The sequence below is a fragment of the Semicossyphus pulcher genome, unplaced genomic scaffold, assembly GCF_022749685.1.
Source record: "Semicossyphus pulcher isolate SPU_LCO1_2020_fin unplaced genomic scaffold, fSemPul1.0.p SCAF_19, whole genome shotgun sequence".
NCBI lineage: Eukaryota > Metazoa > Chordata > Actinopteri > Labriformes > Labridae > Semicossyphus > Semicossyphus pulcher.
Window position 1 is genome coordinate 17,635,807 of NW_027211692.1, and position 17,562 is coordinate 17,653,368.

General features: G+C 42.4%; 1 protein-coding gene across 2 annotated transcripts in view; it reads right to left on the minus strand.

Annotated features, from left to right (window-relative positions):
- Positions 1–17,562, minus strand: part of gria4a (glutamate receptor, ionotropic, AMPA 4a) — a 125,790-nt gene that overhangs the window by 14,303 nt on the left and 93,925 nt on the right. For both annotated transcript variants that reach the window (XM_069669153.1, XM_069669152.1), the window contains exons 14-15: positions 8,973–9,171; positions 3,035–3,282 (exon numbers count right to left, since the gene is read on the minus strand). In XM_069669153.1, coding sequence (XP_069525254.1) covers positions 3,035–3,282; positions 8,973–9,171 — 447 coding nt within the window. The remainder of the gene's footprint in view (positions 1–3,034; positions 3,283–8,972; positions 9,172–17,562) is intronic.

Consider the following 17,562-nt stretch of genomic DNA (forward strand, 5'->3'; position numbering starts at 1 on the left):
TCTTTTGTTTTGTGAGATGCTGCAATCAGCTCGGCTAATCTCTACAAAAAGGTCTCTGCAGTCGCTTCCTGTTTGTTAGTGTGTTCTTAGATCAGTGCAAGATTGTTGTCTATATTCTATTGCTGCTTGGGTTTAACTCTGAGTAAAGTTAGTCAAGAGATTTAGAGAGAGACAGTGTTCTCCGGGGCGATCTAATCTACAAGCCATGACTAATCTTATCAATGTAAGAGGAATGGATGAAAACAGTTCAAACATCTCTTTGTCAGTCATGATTATAACAGTCACAAGTCAATAATCATATCAAAAGTAGCTGCACGTCTAAAAGCATACATTACTAACATTCATTTCAATCAGCAGGGTATTCATTCTGCTCATCAACATCATCAAGTCAAATTAGAGCTGCGATTAGAGCACCGAGAGGAGGGGCGGGATCACCTGACGCGCACACTCGCAGCCACATGTGTGCACCTGGTAGACTGGGTTTTTTCCGCAGAGTGGGAGAAGCCAGAGACAACCGTGGATAGTCCCTGAAATGTGTTCTAGGGTGGAGGAGAGGGGCCTGAAAAAGGGATCTATCCACCCGCTGTCTGTCACTTTTCCCTCATAAACGGAAAAACCTTTGTGTAAATAACAAGGGCTGAACTACAGTGACTGAGGTTTTTTAGGGACTTGTTTGCACCGCACACAGAGGAAAGTTACAGGACAGGATGTGAGGCTGATATGCTGTTTGTGTTTTGCCTTTCACAAGGCAAAAATATAAAATGCTGACAGAGAGAGAGATGGAGGGAGAGAAGAGAAAGGAAGTTGTCCAGCTTTGCTGAATTTAGTCAATTATTTTCCCTCAGCAGGCGCTTGTGACATTGTAGAGACAAAGTCTCTTTACTGCTGTCACAGTCACCGAGAAAATGAATTATCTGCATTGCTAGTATACCTCACAGAGGACTGTTGTGGCTGTTACTGTAGGCTCAAGTTACAGCAGTGAGTCCAGACTATTTTGACTGGGGTGGCCCAACTGTGACTTATGCAGGGGTGGCATGAAATATGTGTTCCCACACACACATGTCCAAATGGCATAAATTCACCATGTCTGTCTTCACTGATTATATCTACTCAAAGTGCTTATATCAAGATATCATAAAATTCCATCCATCCATCCATCCATCCATTATTTATACCGCTTAACCTGTTCAGGGTCACGGAGGTCTGGAGCCTATCCCAGCTGTCATTGGGTGAGGAGCGGGGTTACACCCTGGGCTGATCACCAGTCAATCACAGCGCTGACACAGACAACCTGTCACGCTCACTCTTACACCTACGGGCAATTTTAGAGTCACTAATGGACCTAACCACCGTGCAGCCCAGTTGTAAAATTACTGGGTGAAAAATTTTCAATTCAATGAAACATACAAGCGTTCCATGTGTAATTCTTTGAGGACTCAAAAAGAAACCTGTATCTCCAAATGTAACTATAGAAGTAAATGGTAAATAGACTTAAATAGCATCTTTCTAGTCTTCGAACCACGCTTTTATACATACACGCATTCATACATTAAGTAGTGTCATGCAAGGCCACTAATCAGCTAAACATTCATACACTGTAGGCCATGCCTTCTGATGAATCTTGCACCAGTGGTACTTCGACATGTAGACCGAAGGACCACCATCCTTCTGAGTGGAGGGCGACCCACTCTAACTTTGAGCCACAGTAACCCAAAGTAACAACAAGTAAAATGTGCTACATTTAAGTGCCACCAAGGCTACTAGCAGCCTCTTGAAATACAGCCCAATTAGTTGCCTTGAACACAAGTACCGTCTCTGATTGAGTGACTCTGACTGAGTGTAGGGTCATCAACCTGTCAAGTTAACAAGACGGATAAACAAGTGTCTGCTGAGGGAAAATCCAAACAAAAGGACCAAGTTTATGACTTCTCTTTCTCATTCATTTCCTCCAGGTTATGCTCTCCTCTTTAAGGCTTCCACATCATTTTATATGTTCTTTAAAATAAACCACTGATTAGTCCTTGATCTCGGTTAACTTTGGTGTTTTCCAATTACCATTCATTTTCATTTTAAAACAGTTTGAGTAGAATTGAAGGACCATTTTCTTTTCCCTTATTTGCAACTTTTTGGTGTGAGATCATGTATTAGGTTTTGTTATCTAGTCCCCCCATCGTTCGGAGCCCCTCTACTTCCTGTTTCTCACTTTTCGCCTCCTGTCCATCTTTAAATTCCCTCTCGTGGCTCTGGATGTAGCGGCAGCAGTCTGAGGTTCTGCCCCTCCTCGCGGTCATATTCAGTTCATAAATCTCTATCATCATAATCATCATCATCATCATCATTATCACTATCATGACTACCATCTCTGAGGATGAAAGGAACAAAGAGACGAGACGACAGACAAATGGACACAGTTACCTGTAAGGTGGCCCTGCGGAGAAACAGATTGATCGAAATAGGACGGAAAGAAGGGACGTGGGGATAAAAGAGATGGGCCGACGAATGACGGTGACAAGGGACACAGAAATGGAGCCCTGAATTAACAGAGAGGTGGAAAGAGGGGAGAAATAGACGGACAGAAAATATAAGTAAAGAGAGGGCACCAAAGTGAAAGTAAAGAAATCAAAGCATTAGGGGAACGAGGGAAAGAATGATGAAACATAAAATGTACAAATTCAGTATACTCTAAATATCGCTGCTGCTGGGTGAAAACCTCAATTTGAGACTGCTAGTGTTAAGCAATCAAAATCCAAAAATGATCAATTAAATGTGATTTTATTGATTGTATTCATTGTTCATTGTATCCCTGTTATCGGTGTAGTTACTGCTGACTGTACTGCTAATTGCCCTTTAGGGATAATAAAGATATCTTTGACCTTTGACACAAGATTTTTGAGGGTGGCAGATTTTCACCTGACAGCAGTGACAGGTTAACATATGTATAGTATAAAAGGCACAGCAGGGTAGGTGGAATATCGCAGCAATAGTACAGCAGCAGCTTTGCTTCTGTCTCCTATTGTTACACTATTCCACCCACCTTAACTGTGAGCCTTTCGGTGTCGCAATCCCGTATCCTTTGGAGTCCAGGTTCCCCCCGACTTTCATGGTGTCGCAGGGCTTGCGCTGCTCCGTGTACTCATTCATGGTGGACTCCAGGAGGAAGGCGTACTTCCCCTTGGACTTCCGCACCCTTGCGACACCCTCAGCTGTTGTTTTGGTGAAGACTGTCGGTTCAGCAGACTTCATATACGACCACATCTTCTCGTAAACGGCTATTTTGGACCTCTGGGATAGAAGAGGGACGAAGAGGAGAGAGCAGAGGTTAATTAGAAATGAACGGGCATCATTTTGCTAACATACAGGGCCAGATTTTCTCACAGATGACGGTTTTCATGGACAAGTGAGGAGAAGAGTGCCAAGGGAAGAGAGATCATGTCTGCCAGGCTGCATACAAATGATTTTGCTTGAGGAAAAGAGATGACAGATTGAGAGAAGCCATTTCACTCCTAAATTGCCTAAATCAAGCTATTTATGTAATTATACTGAATGCCTGTCGCTCACTCACTGAATGTATTTCAGCCATTTGCCATTTCTATTATTGAACTCTTTAAATGAAAGGGTTGCGGATATTCTTGACGAAATTGGGCTACTTCTCCTCAGAGGAAACAGACATTAATTCTGGTGTCCAGCAGGGCTCTATTTTAGGTCCTCTACCTCTTCATCTATATATGCTGCCACTCGGTGATTTCATTAGAAAGCATGACATTGAGTTTCATAGCTATGCCAATGACACCCAACTGTATATATCTGTATCTTTAGATGATGTGGGCCCCAGTGCAATACTAATATGACCTAAAGCATGGATGTCACACAGCTTCCTACAGCTGAAATGTGACAAGACAAAAAACATCATATTTGGGGCAAAAGCCAAGTGAGAGCAGCTGTCTATGCACATACATTCATTGACCCTTTTAACCAAAGATCAGCCCCAAAACCTCGTGGTTATCTTTAATTCTGGCCTTAGTTTTGAAGCCCAGGTAAGACATCTCATGTAACTGTCTTTTCAAAATCTCAGAAACATTGCATAGAGCTCCATTGTTGCTCCAAAACTTTTTCACTGTATGTCATGTTGCTTCACGACCATGTCTATCCCACATACACTTTCTTTCATCTGCAAATACTCAAGAACCAGATTAATCCACCACAGAAAATAGTCCCCAACAAATGAAGTTCTTACTCCTCGTAGAATAAAGTATGCTCAAAACTGTCGTTTTAACACATAACTTAGCTCTTAACAACATCTCCACTCTTAAATAGGACTCAGTGGACATGGATTTGAAAGCCACAGACAGGGTAGGAAACTTGAGAGTGTGAAATCAAGTTACACATGGTTGGCTTTTCAGAGTCATTGACCCCAAGAAAAACACTCAACACCCACCTTATCTGTTAATATGACACATCCATACTATGCGTTTGCTTGTTAGTCATTGGTACCTCACTGATGTCTAAAGTGTTAGCAGCTTATCTAAACACTGATTTGATTATTAAAACAAACATTAAGGAAGGTAGTTATATGTGCACATTGCCTAGGCGTAAGGCAATCAGAACAAGAGCATCAAATAAACATGCCATGCTTAATGAGACAAATAGGATGAAGCTGAGATGTAAATATGAGAGCTGAGGTGGTGAAAACAATTAGGTCTATTTATTATGTTGACACTATGACACTTAATGCTGCTTATTGATTGTTGTCTTCCATACAACACTACAGTGCTGAATGTGAATATGTGAGAAGTGTGTTAAAAAATGTTTTTTATTGCTCCAGTTTTTCTGGATTCACTCTTATAGACGTTAAATAAAAGTACACTGCTGATGGAGCGCTGCGTCTTCCATCTTCCATTCTGATCCTCTGGCACATAATGACATTTATAACCACATTTAAAATGTAACACTATGCCTCTCTTGACAAGTCGAGCATTAATCTTACTTTAACTGACTTTAGGAGTGGAGCGGTGGCACACTGATCTGGTTGTGCCGTTATGAATTTGGTCACCTGCTGTAACACGAGAGCTTTTCAGAGGACATCTGTCTTTCACTGGATTGTATTATTTTGTGTGTAATATGCGTTTGTGTGTGTGTGTGTGTGAACCGTGTGCACTCAAGAGTGAAAATAACAAGAAGAGGAGTCAAACTGTCATCCTCCACAAGCGTCCTGTTTCCTTCTTCTCTTCCTTTCCCCGGTGATAAAGTGTTATTCTGTTGCTCTGTAAGCCACTCGCCGCGGCCTCAGCCACCGAAAACCAGCGCCCGGGGGATAATGTGCATGTGCGAGCGAGTGTGTTACCAGTGCGTGACGGACACCTATCCCATAATAATGTCACTCACATCCAATAGGACCAGCAGGACCGTCTTCTTTACAATCTATCCCGTCTCTCTCCCCTCCGTCTTACAAAGTCAGGCATTAATTAAAACAAAAACCCTTTTAACCTTTTACTTCTTTGCACCTGCAGATTTATTTCTTACTGTGTGCATGCATTTTTATCTGCCTGTGTGTGTACGAGAGTGAGAGTGATGATGTACATATTTCAAGCAGCGTCCGACCTAAGAGGGATGGATGTGTGACAATAAAATGCGACTCTGTCCAGGTACTTCAATAAGTGAAGCTTTGCAGGAGGACATGGATGCTGCAAGCCACCTTCAGGTACTCACACTTTTAAATATACACTGACAAACAAATCTGCTCTTATGCACACTTACATGCACATATACATGCTTACATATGTGGCTGAATATGCATTGGTGTATGCTTACATATACATACACATACACATACACACACACACACACACAAACACACACACACACACACACACACACAGATAATTAATGGTGGTGGCGAATCCCCCTCAGCTGTGGGAGAGTAAATTGCTTTTTCACCCTCCACAGATTTCAGTCGCTCGTTATGTTGATGATGCCAGAGCGGCTCACAGAAGCACAAACTGTCTGCTACAAGCCCCCCCCATCCACATGCCCACACACGCTACTGCACACATCTTTACAAAGCACAACTGTGAGTCGGTGTATGTATACACACAACACATGCAAACAATGAATATTCCTACAGAGCGTGACTATGTGACGGAGCGGGTTTGTTTCTGTGCGTGCTGTGAAACTGGTGTTTTGCACCAGTCTGCAGAAAAAAATTCTGTCCTCATCAGCATTGTGTGCATGTGTGTGTCAATGCATGTATGTGTTTATGAGTGCTTAGGTAATTGCAATCCACTCGGGTGAAGAGGTCAATGGGTGAAGCCACTACAGGTCTCCTCAGGGCCACTTTACGCCACTCTGCTATAATTTCTTGCTTGCTATTTTTAGCAACGGCTCCCCAGTTTATTGTCTTCCTGCTCTGTCCACCTGCATTTTACGATATACAAGAATGATTATTAGTATAATTATTGCTTCATCCAGGACAGTGACGAGTCTGCACACAGACAGGACGTGGAACAGTTGGTCCTCTGGTGTGGTCAGAACAATCTTAAGCCCAACCTGCTTAAAGAGGGAGTATTAAGCTGTTTCACAAAACATATATATAATGTTACAATGTTGGATGTCCAGACTAAACGTGGGTGAAGTTTCAAATCTGTAGGTAAAAGTATGTTGGAGTAATCCCAAAGGCTTCTCAGCTCAGTCTGCAGGCTGCTGTGAACGCCAGGCTTCACACTGTTGTTTCTACATGCTGCACTTTGTGACGTCACAAAGTGCAGCCTCAGCAGGCTTCGGCGGAGCTGGCTGTTCAAAAGGGAGCGGGGTTGTAGGGGCCGGGTTTCTTAAAGGGACAGAGTCGTTTCAGGCAGAGACTGTATGAGGGCCTGCACAGAGCACCAGGGTGAGCAGTTTTTTTAATTGCAAATTATGCTAAGCTACTCACAGGTGTCACAGAGTGAAATATGAAGCTTCAATAGCATAATACCCCCCCCTTTAAGACTGTGGGGATGACAGTGGACTTTAGGAGAAGCCCTTCTACACTCCGCCTCCTCACAATCCTTGACAGCGCTGTGTCCACCGTGGACACCTTCAGGTTCCTTGGATCCACTATCTTCAAGGACCTGAGGTGGACCTCCCACATAGACACCATCAGGAGAAAAGAAGTTCAACCTGCCTCAGGGGCTGCTGATCATGTCTTTCACTGCTATCATCCCATCTGTTCTCTGCAAGTCCACCACTGGTTTGGATCTGCCACCAAACAGAACAGGAATAGACTGCAACAGACAGTCAGGTCTGCAGAGAGGATTATTGGAACCGACCTGCCCACCATCCAGGACTTATACTGCTCCAGGGTCAGGAAGCAAGCAGGAAACACCACCTTGTTTAACTTGTCCTTGTTTTAAGTGTCATATGTCAATTTGTTTGTCTGTACATTGAGAGTGATGTTAAACTGGAGTCCAATTCCTTGTATTCTAATTTATTTGAAATGAGGGTTGTTATTAAACACAAATCCATTGTGGTCATCTTTGAGAATTTTAATCAACAGGCATTAAATCCGTCTTCTCAGACAAAACCTTGGCGTTAACTTCGAGCACGACACCAACTTTTAGACACAAATTTGCAGAAAAGGAAGTGAAAGCCAGGCATTTCAGCTTAACGTCACTTTCAGAAAATGTAAGCCTCTCTCAACTGAAGATCAGGAGAATGTCATCCATTCCTTCCTCTCCTCCCACCTGGGCTATTGTAAACCGGTTTACACTGCCATTACTCATTTGTCCTTGTCCCACCTACAGTCAGAGCTGATTTCTGCTGCTAGGCTTTTGTCTGGCTTCAATAAAGGAGACACCACCTACGTCATGGTTGCTTCCCCTCGCTGACTGCTGATAACACTTTAAGATTGTGTTTCCTTTGTAAGTTGAGGTCTTCTTACATTATCTTACCTCCTATAGTGTCACCCAGCTTTGTCACCTTTCACCCTGTCTACTTTCCTTTTTTAACTGGGCAGTAAAGCACTTATGGATGCAGGAGAGGTGATGAATGGCGCAGAGCAGAGTAGAATGGCGTTCTTCACCTCCAAGGCACACATGAACCAGACCATCACTTTACATAATGGCCATTCAAAGAAGAAATAAAGAGAAGAGGAAATATGAAACATTTTCATCAATTTCTCAAAGTGCCTCGTGGAGTTTTTCAGCAAAACACACTGTGTGTCTCCCTGAGGCCTAATGATTGTCTTGAATGAGCTTTATTTCTCATCTTTTACAGAGTTTGACACCAAGATTACTTACGTCCATCTTTGCTGGCTTGCAATCGTCTTCTTCTTACGCCCTTTATGCTTTTATATTGCTAAGTTTCTTCCATGTTTTTCTGGCTTGTTTCTCGTTAAATTACCATGCCTTTTATTGTACCCTTGAAACCTTAAAGAGTGGGTATGCTGTTTCACATTTTAAGACATAATGTTACAATGTTAGATGTCCATACTAAACGTGGGTGAAGTTTCAAATCTGTCGGTAAAAGGATGCCTGCTGAGCTGCACTTTGTGACATCACAAAGTGCAGCTCAGCAGGCTTCGGAGAGCTGGCCAATCAGAAGAAAGCAGCCTTGTCGGTCCGGGGTTTCTTAAAGGGACAGAGCTGAATGAGTCTTTTAAGGCAGAGGCTGTATGAGGGCCTGCACAGAAAAAAATTGAGTTTTTTAATTTATGCTAAGCTACTCCACAGGTATCACAGAGTGAAATATGAAGCTTGAAATTAACATAATACCTCCCCTTTAAGAAGTCTAGATTGCTGTTGGTTGCGCAGAACTGGTTTGGTTTTAAAAATAGAAACAACAGCGTGACCAGCAGGGTGAAAACAGTCCTTTTCCAGGTTGTCTGGAACTTTTTTGAGGCCTGAAGTCTCAGCTCTGTATCAGATCTACTCCACTAAACAAAATAAAAGCCTTTAACCACTAAACTAATTAAGAAAATGAGCAGTGTGTTGAGTCCTTACTCTGAAGAACTCCTTTGTAGAGCCCGAGTCCAGCGTCCCGTAGGCGATCTCTGTCTGTTTGGCCAGGTCCTCTGCGCTCTCTATGGGTGACACCATCCTCTCCACTGTGAGGAAGGCAGCCAGGTTGGCCGTGTACGAGGAGATGATGATCAGGGTGAAGAACCACCACACACCTCCGACAATACGTCCAGACAGAGACCTGCAGGGAGGACAGACGGAGGCGAGGCAGGGGGGGTAAAGAAGGGTGAGATTTGAGAAAAGAAGGACAGACGGCATGATTAAGAGGATAAAGGGAAAGAATTTTAGATGAGAAAAAGAGGGATGAGAGGAAGAGGAGGGTGAAGGTTAAAGGGATAGAAAAGAGAGACAAAGGGAAAAAAGACAACAAGGAAACATAATTAAGGTTTGCTCCTCAGAGATATGCAAAACAACACGCTGTAGTTTCACAAAGCGATTTCGACACCACTGTGTGCATGACTGTGAAAATGACAATACCGCCAAAGTAATTGTCTCTCAACCCTCGAACCAATTCAGCGCTAAGAACAACAAAGGCTACATGAAACAGATTGTAATCTGGGCGCTCCTCCATCTCGCTCCTCCTCATTCTCCCCTTTTCTCTTGCTCCATGTTTACACTCTTTATCTTCCAAATGTGAGCACAAGCATCAAACTAAGTGGCAATTCATTTTGTGTGCATGAACTTGTTTTCACTGTGTAAAAAGGGGGGAGAGAGCAAGCAAGAGTGAGCACATTAGAGAGGAGGAGGGGGAGGAGGAGAGGAGGGCAGGAGAAGGAGGCGAATTGTTCTGTTTTCTTTAAAGAGCTGCTTTCAATAAGAGACCTTCAGATTCTAATGAGAGCAAACAATGTTAAATATACAGCTTTAGAAAGGCTGAGAAAGAAAGTGAAGTGGGTATTAGGCCAGACGTACACGTAAAGTTCCTTTTTCTGTTTTTACAAATTATAAACACTTAAAAAGCCATCGCATTCACAGAGAATGAAGAGAAATATGTGATGCACGTCCCTGTCAGGTCCTGCCTTGAGCTTAAAACAAGGAGCTGTTTCAGAGATCTTACGTGTGTGCACAAAAGTAATACTTAAGTGTTTCTAATTAACTAGTTATCAAATGTATCTATGTATCCATCCATCCATTATCTATTCCGCTTATCCTGCTGAAGGTCGCAGGGGGGAGCTGGAGCCAATCACACACACAGAGACAGACAACCTTTCACGCTCACACTCACACCTACGGGCAATTTAGGGTCACCAATGAATTTAGCGAGCATGTGTTTGGACTGTGGGAGGAAGCCGGAGTACCAGGAGGGAGCCCACGCGTGCACAGGGAGAACATGCAAACTCCACACAGAAAGGCCCACTACGTTCGAATCGGGATTCGAACCAGGAACCTTTTAGCCGTGAGGTGACAGCGCTGCCCTGTATCATACATCATTAAACCTTTTATAACAGATTTTTTTGGACACTGGGGGGCAGTGAAACCACAACACTGACACAGCATCCCCTTTCAGTTGAAGAGTCCTGCTACCTAACAGTTACTTATTTACATCCAACAGTATAATTCATTTGGAGTCTGATTTTGGGAACCTGGCCAATGTTAGGTGCTCTCCTTTAAGCTCTGTTTTGGTCGCTACCAACTGAGGAAATATCTTAGGCCTTTTTCACGGCGGACATTTTTAAATCCAAGCGCAGGTGTTAATAATAACTTTAACAATGGTTCAATGGCATGCCCACAACCAGGACCATGAAATTGAAGCAGCTAAATGGAATACAGCCATCATTAATGCTACTATAAACACCTGCGCTTTTTCTCCTGTTGGATGTAAAAAATGTCCTCTGTGAAAAAGGCCTATATGTACACCACAGTGCTGCTCACTTGCGTCTGGCGTTTGGTGATGGACAGTTAGTGTACGGTGGGCTGTCAGGGCTTTTTGTTATCTAGAAACATCTACCTGCTTCTGCTGGAAATGATGCTATGAGAGCAGTAAGAGGGAACCAAACCAGTAGTGGACTGAAAAGCAAAACCATTCAGCTGAAAGATCGTCCAAATCCAAAGCTGAAGTAATTATAATATTGGATTACATCTGCTTTTAACAAAATGTGGGTCATAGTCATAAACTCTTCTGTGCAATTAGAAAAGGTCCCAACAATTATTGGACAGCTGTGTGGTGACACCATCACTCTCATGTGAAAGCATGCAAGTTATTTATAGGGTGGGCTGGGTTTAAGAAGTGCGCAATGAAGGGAGAAAGGAGAGAGAGAGCTGAGAGACGCAGGGACACCTGAGTCGGCATAAATTGTCACCTTTTGGAGCAACTCTGCATTCTGCTGCTTCAAAAGCCAGCACCTCTTAATCCTCAAACACACACGCACACGCACACACACACACACACACACACACACACACACACACACACACACACACACACACACACACACACACAGACGCAAATATGAATTGATAGCATGTAGCCTTGAGGCATTGATCTGTTTGCCTGAATTAATGAAGCTGCCGTGTTCTGTGATGGATTCTGGTGCGAAACAGTTGTTGGGTTTATTTTATACTCATTAGGAACAAGCAGAAACAAGTGAGCCTTCATAAAAGAAATATAGAGGTAGATGTGTACTGAGAAAGTTTTGGACACGAGGGGTCCAGGCTTACACAAAATGTTGGTAAAACAATGTCACTGCTCTTGATGTTAATGCTGGTAATGACAATGATGATGTAACACAATAATTTCATTGATAACTCGTCATCTTGCTCAGGAAGAACAACAACGACGCTGATGATGATCACATGAAGGAGCAAGAGGAGCATGGACGATATGCATTGAGAAACTCAGTTGGTAGTACAGGGTCTCCCACAGAGACCAACAGGGGTTTGTGATCTGATTGGTTAGCTGCTAAACGAGCTGTGGCAGCGTTTTCTGATCTGATGGAGTGACAGTGTGATTTGAGTGGACGTCCTGATAGAAATAGAGGGGGAATAAGCGAGGCAAGGCACAAGAGGGTGGTTTATTTATACTACTATATTGATGCAAAACTAGGAGGTGCTATCACAATCTAAAATGTAATGTAATTTAATTTCAGTTGGGTTACACTATTATTGATCCTTAATGCCATATATGTCATCTGTATTTATACAACAGTTAATTCCGACCAAGTCATCTGACTGGATAAGAGGCATTCCATGAGTGCCGATATAGAGAACAACATCACTGGGACTTTTCACAGTGTGTATCACTCCGCCTCAGCCGGGTGTTCTGAATGCTGTTAATTAATGTCACAGCAGAGTGTGTATGTTCAATTGATCAAGCTGGTACCTCTGAATCACGGAGCAGACTGTTATTTCACTGGTTGATAAACTATTACATAATTAATTATTATTCAGCATATCAACACTCCCTGTCATGTGATATAAATAAATAATTAAGTAGAGCACAGTAATTAATAATAATAAAGCAATAATATCAAATATGATTGCACATAAACACATTTTAAAATGTCTCTTATTTCTGCTTATATCTAAATTATAGTGAGATATTAAAATGTATTTATGTATAGAATAGCTGATTATGTAAGAGTAAGTTAGATCAAAGTTTTAAAGGTGTTCCTTATATCACAGTAAGATGCATTTGTTTAATGGTGAGATAGAGACTGACCCACTTAAACACAGCAAAAATGTACACAGTACTTTTTAAGCTGTTGAACTAATCTTGTAAGAGGACAGACTATGTAGTGACAAAGCACAAAGAATTGAACAAATAGCCAACTGTTTTAAAAATTAATCCATTTAGGGGAACTAATTTTGAGTTGGCTAAGTGATTTTGGGAACCGGGCCATGTTTTGGCTCCCTAAAAGTGAAGCCAAAACATCTCTATCGCCCCCTGCTGACTGGCTGCAGTATAGGTCATAAAGCCCGCCTCCTCCATGTTAACATATGGGACACAATAAAATCAAAATACACGTCTAATACTTTTGTCTCAAACATGGTTTCAGTCATTATAGTTAGTTATTATCACTCTGATTTATGTCCAAGTGTTTTTTTATGACAAGTTTATTTTTAATTAGTTACTTAATGCTGTAAAAGGGATGATTGACAGCCATTGACAAATACGGCTCCTGCAGCCGATCTGTTCTGGATTAGCAGAGTAGAGTAGGATCGGTGAGAGGAGACATAACTTAAACAATCACTACAGTCATTGAAGTTTACATATCTGTGAATGTCTGCTTCAGACCAACACTAGAAGGTGTTCTGCTGTTAAACACGCTGACGTGCGGGATCTTTGCTGTTTTTTACGGTAAGTTAAGTGTGTGATTTGTTAGTGGAAGCGGCTACAGCAGCTCCACCCACAGATCTGTACTGCACAGTCTCTGGCTCCAAAAAACACCCTGCCTCAGGGGGTTTCAATGTTGTACAATGAGAGTAGATGGAGATGCGTCGCACATCTTTACAGTCATTGGTATGAACATAAATGCAAAAAGCTCTATACCTCATTACACCTGGTTAAATGTTTGGACAGCCCAGACCTGTTAGACAGACGAATCCCTTACATCATAGATGAAATCAGCTTGCTTGTTTTCATATTAAAGCTTTCTTTGCTGCAGGTAAACACAGTCTGTTAAGTTGTTTATCATCTGATTCGAGGACTCTTTTATTGTGCTACAGTTTTCATATCAAACTAAACAAATGCTGCATTCATCAACACCAGGCTGCATTTTGTAAACAGCAATTTGCTTGACAGATTCACTCTTAGATCCATATATTCACCTGCAGCAGGTGAATGCATACAGAGCAATTTGATGTCTAATTTATTTAGGATGCTGACACAATCACATTAGACAAATACAGCTACCTGAAATAAATCAACCTCGACACAAGTGAAAAAATCAATCTAGCGATAAATGACTCGTCTATTTTGTCAACTTAAGTTCGGGAGAAGGTTCCAGAGCAACAATTAATGCTGATTGAGTAAATAACCAGTAGAGTTAGCAGACTGCATCATCAGGGAGGCCGGATTGGAAGTGACTGATGGAGTTTGTCATCTAAGACAGAACATAGAAACGGTTCTGTATCTCAGGGGGCGCGAAAGACAAGAACCCTGCAGAGGTTATTAATAGACTGGTTGAGGACGACATGATTAACAACATGTCTGTTTCAACATGTGTTGCCCTTGATTTGTAAGTGTGTGTGTGTGTGTGTGTGTGTGTGTGTGAATGAAAAGGAGAGAGGGAGCGGTGCTTGGCCTTGGAGGGAACTTAGGAGAACATGTTTACCTACAGGAGGGGGCTCATTGGAGCATGCTTGAATCAGATGAGACCATGTGTGAGAGTGTGCATGCATGCAATTGCACGATATATGTGTGTGTGTGTGTGTGTGTGTTTTAACATGTGCACAAGTATTGCATTGTTGGACAAGTGTGCTCATGTGTGTGTGTGGGTGAGCTTTGGGAGTGACGTCCTTTAATCCTTACGCGACACATCGGTGTAAATGTGCAAGTGTGTGATGCCTGAGTGTGTAGTTGTGTGTGTGTGTGTGTGTGTTGGTATGCAACAGGCGAATCATTCTATAGCGGGTCATGTATCATCTATGATAGCCAACAGATTGCCTCCCCAATCCTCTGTGTGAAAGATTAATAGCATGCTGTTCCTCCTTCTCTCTCACACACACTGTCACACACACACAGTCCTGAGCTACACAGTTTCTTTTGATCCAGTGAATCAGACTTTTCCCAGCTAACAGAATATAGACAGCAATTTCAGGCAGTGTGATATGTTTTGTTGTTATTCTTATGAGCGAAGACAAAGATGCTTCCTGCAGTTCAATCATCAGCTTATTTCCTCACATAAAGCTCTTTGGCTGCTTGCATGGAGCGACGCCTGCGAGCTAGTTCAGGCGGGCAACGCGAGCTACAATGATTTCGAACTTGACATGCGTCAGCCTCCAAAATCACAATATTTGGCAGTCTATTAAAGCTGCAAGATTTCCAGTCTCACTAACTGTCATAGCCATCGCTGCCCTGCACTAGTGCTGCGCTCATATTTTCAGCCTCACCACCAACCCCAGCATCCACCTGCAGGCTCCGGCTAGGTTCAATATGTTATCTCCTCAGTCCTCAAAGTTCTGCATGTAAAATAAATCTGCGAGGAGTGAAGAGGTCGGAGCCTAGATGCCAAACACGAGCTATGTTCTGCTGCTGCAATTAACATTTCAAACTATCACAAACACGAGTTGTCTGACTGAAATACAGTCACTGTAAATTTGTAATTTAACATCAAGACAAGAAGTCTTTTTTTTGTCTACTTTAGCTGAGTCTAAAAGGATGTGTTCACATTTTTTAAGTAAGTTGGTTAGCCATACTACACCTGAGACGGTTTCTGGTAGCTGTAAGGGCCTGTGTCCACTGACGGCGTTTTTAGCATTAGCCCACCACTTCAATTTCAGAATGCTTGCCACCAGCGCTTACTGTTGCTAGGTTACGAAAGTTGTCTGGCAGCACTCCCGCTTCCCTTGGTAGTGATCATTACGTCTGTATGCTTAATATTTGCTTTTATTCATGAATGTAATTAAGAAAACGTAAACAAATGAAAAGGAATCGTATCCTGGCATACGCAGCAGCTCTGCACCTGAAAATTGTATCCTCAAAAAAACCAAAAGGATTATCTTCTCCTCCGCCAAAGTTTATATATCGTAAGTCCTGCCCCTTCTTGATTTGGATTGGTCGGTCAGAGAGAAGTGACATTGATAAGCGCTGTGGTGTTCCAAAAGTTGCACTATTTTTAACAGCTGACGTCGAGGGCGTTTTTGCACTGAAGACGCTGAGTGCTAAAAACGCTGAACTGCATTGGTTTTGTATAGAAAATAGTTGCTGTCAGCACAAAAAACGCTAAAGGGCGTTAAAGGGCCAGTTTGCCGATTTTCAACCTCAGTCTTATCATGCTATTATGGGGAGCTAATGCCATTATGGGAGAAAATAAAATGCAATTTTGCTCTGTGCCTTTGGAGGACGCTATTCGCTTCTACAATGGGCCCTGGAAAACTTCTGCCAGACTACGAACAACGCGCAATCTGGTGGAGGCCAGGGAGTTCGCTAAACTACACTTCCTCAATCTAGGACTTCCGCCTCCGATGTCTGCAGTGTTGAAACAACACATACCGTAAAATGTAATCATTTGTTCTGTGAGGTGCCTTGAAACGCTGCCTGCTCTCCTGTTTTCCCTCCCAGACATTCCACATTTAAAACTGAGTCATGTCTCGTTCAAAATTGTCCGGTTTGAAATGTAGACCGAAGTCCCAAAGATTTGTTAGACGATGCACCAGAATATATATTCTTGTCGTATTTCAGATTCTGTACCGCTCTGAGCCCTTGCCTGCAGCGATCAATGTCCTTGAATGGAAAATGGTAGTATTTCACTCCAGCGTCTCTGGCTGGGCCGTTCCTTTCAGAGGGAGGGGTGCAGTGCACGCTGGGTGTTGTAGGAATGTAGAATGGGTGAAACCTTGAGCTGTTTATACAACTTTCTCCACAGCTATGGTGCCAATTTCAAATATTATTGCTTCTATTGATTACAGAGAACACCAGCTTTGACTCACAGTGGCTTTTTCCAGGGGCGAATTTCTCCTTTAACTTCAACATTCAAATTAAAATGTTGAAGTTAAAACTCTCTTTTGAATTCAAAATACTTTCTGTTTCCACAGAGAGTGTTTAAGTGCTGAGCTGCAGCTGAGGCAAAGTCAGACAAAGAGGACATTTTGTCGACTTAATTTGTCTAACACAGCCTGTTGATGCCTTATGTTAGCTTCAGATAAAGAGTGCAAGCATCTCTTCAGAGCTAGGATAAAGAGGAGGGATGTTTGCTGCAACAAACAGTTTAGCGCATGTTTTAAGGGTTTTAAGACAACTGTTGAAACTGGGAAATTATCCATTACAGCTTTATTCACAGACAAATTACACCTAACAGAAGTTAAGATTTCAACAAGTAGTGTATGATCATTATGAAATCTCTTAAACCACCTCGGACACATCAGGCATCACGGCTGACGTGATTCCATTTGATTATGCAAATCCTGAGCTTGTTATAAACTAATTTCCTTGTTTGTTAAGACGTAGCCGACGTGGGGGGAATGAAATACTTTGTTTGTGTGATCCGATTGGGGAGCAAACGAGACAAGTTTTATAAAGTAAGGCTGACAGACGAGTTAGCAAAAATCTGCCAGTTAGGAGGCAGCGTGTGGCGTTGTGGGGGAAAGTGTAGCATGAATGTTTGATTAGAACACAATAAATGAATAATGCAGATAGAAACAAGCGTTCTTCCTCTTGTCTTTTGTCTGTCACTTACATGGACGACAGGTGTGACGTGAAGGGAATCGACTGGTGGATTTGAAAGGCAGGGAGACGCTGGGTAAAGGGCGTGAAGGCAAACAGACACACATGAAAGAAAGTCCCGTTAATAGATTAAAGATAAGGTGCAGCAGGGAGATAATGAGAGTGAATTAAAATAATAGCAGGGATCGTAAAAGTGCAGCATAAAAGATACGAGACGCCCAGAGAGAGATAAGATTATTCACATGATTT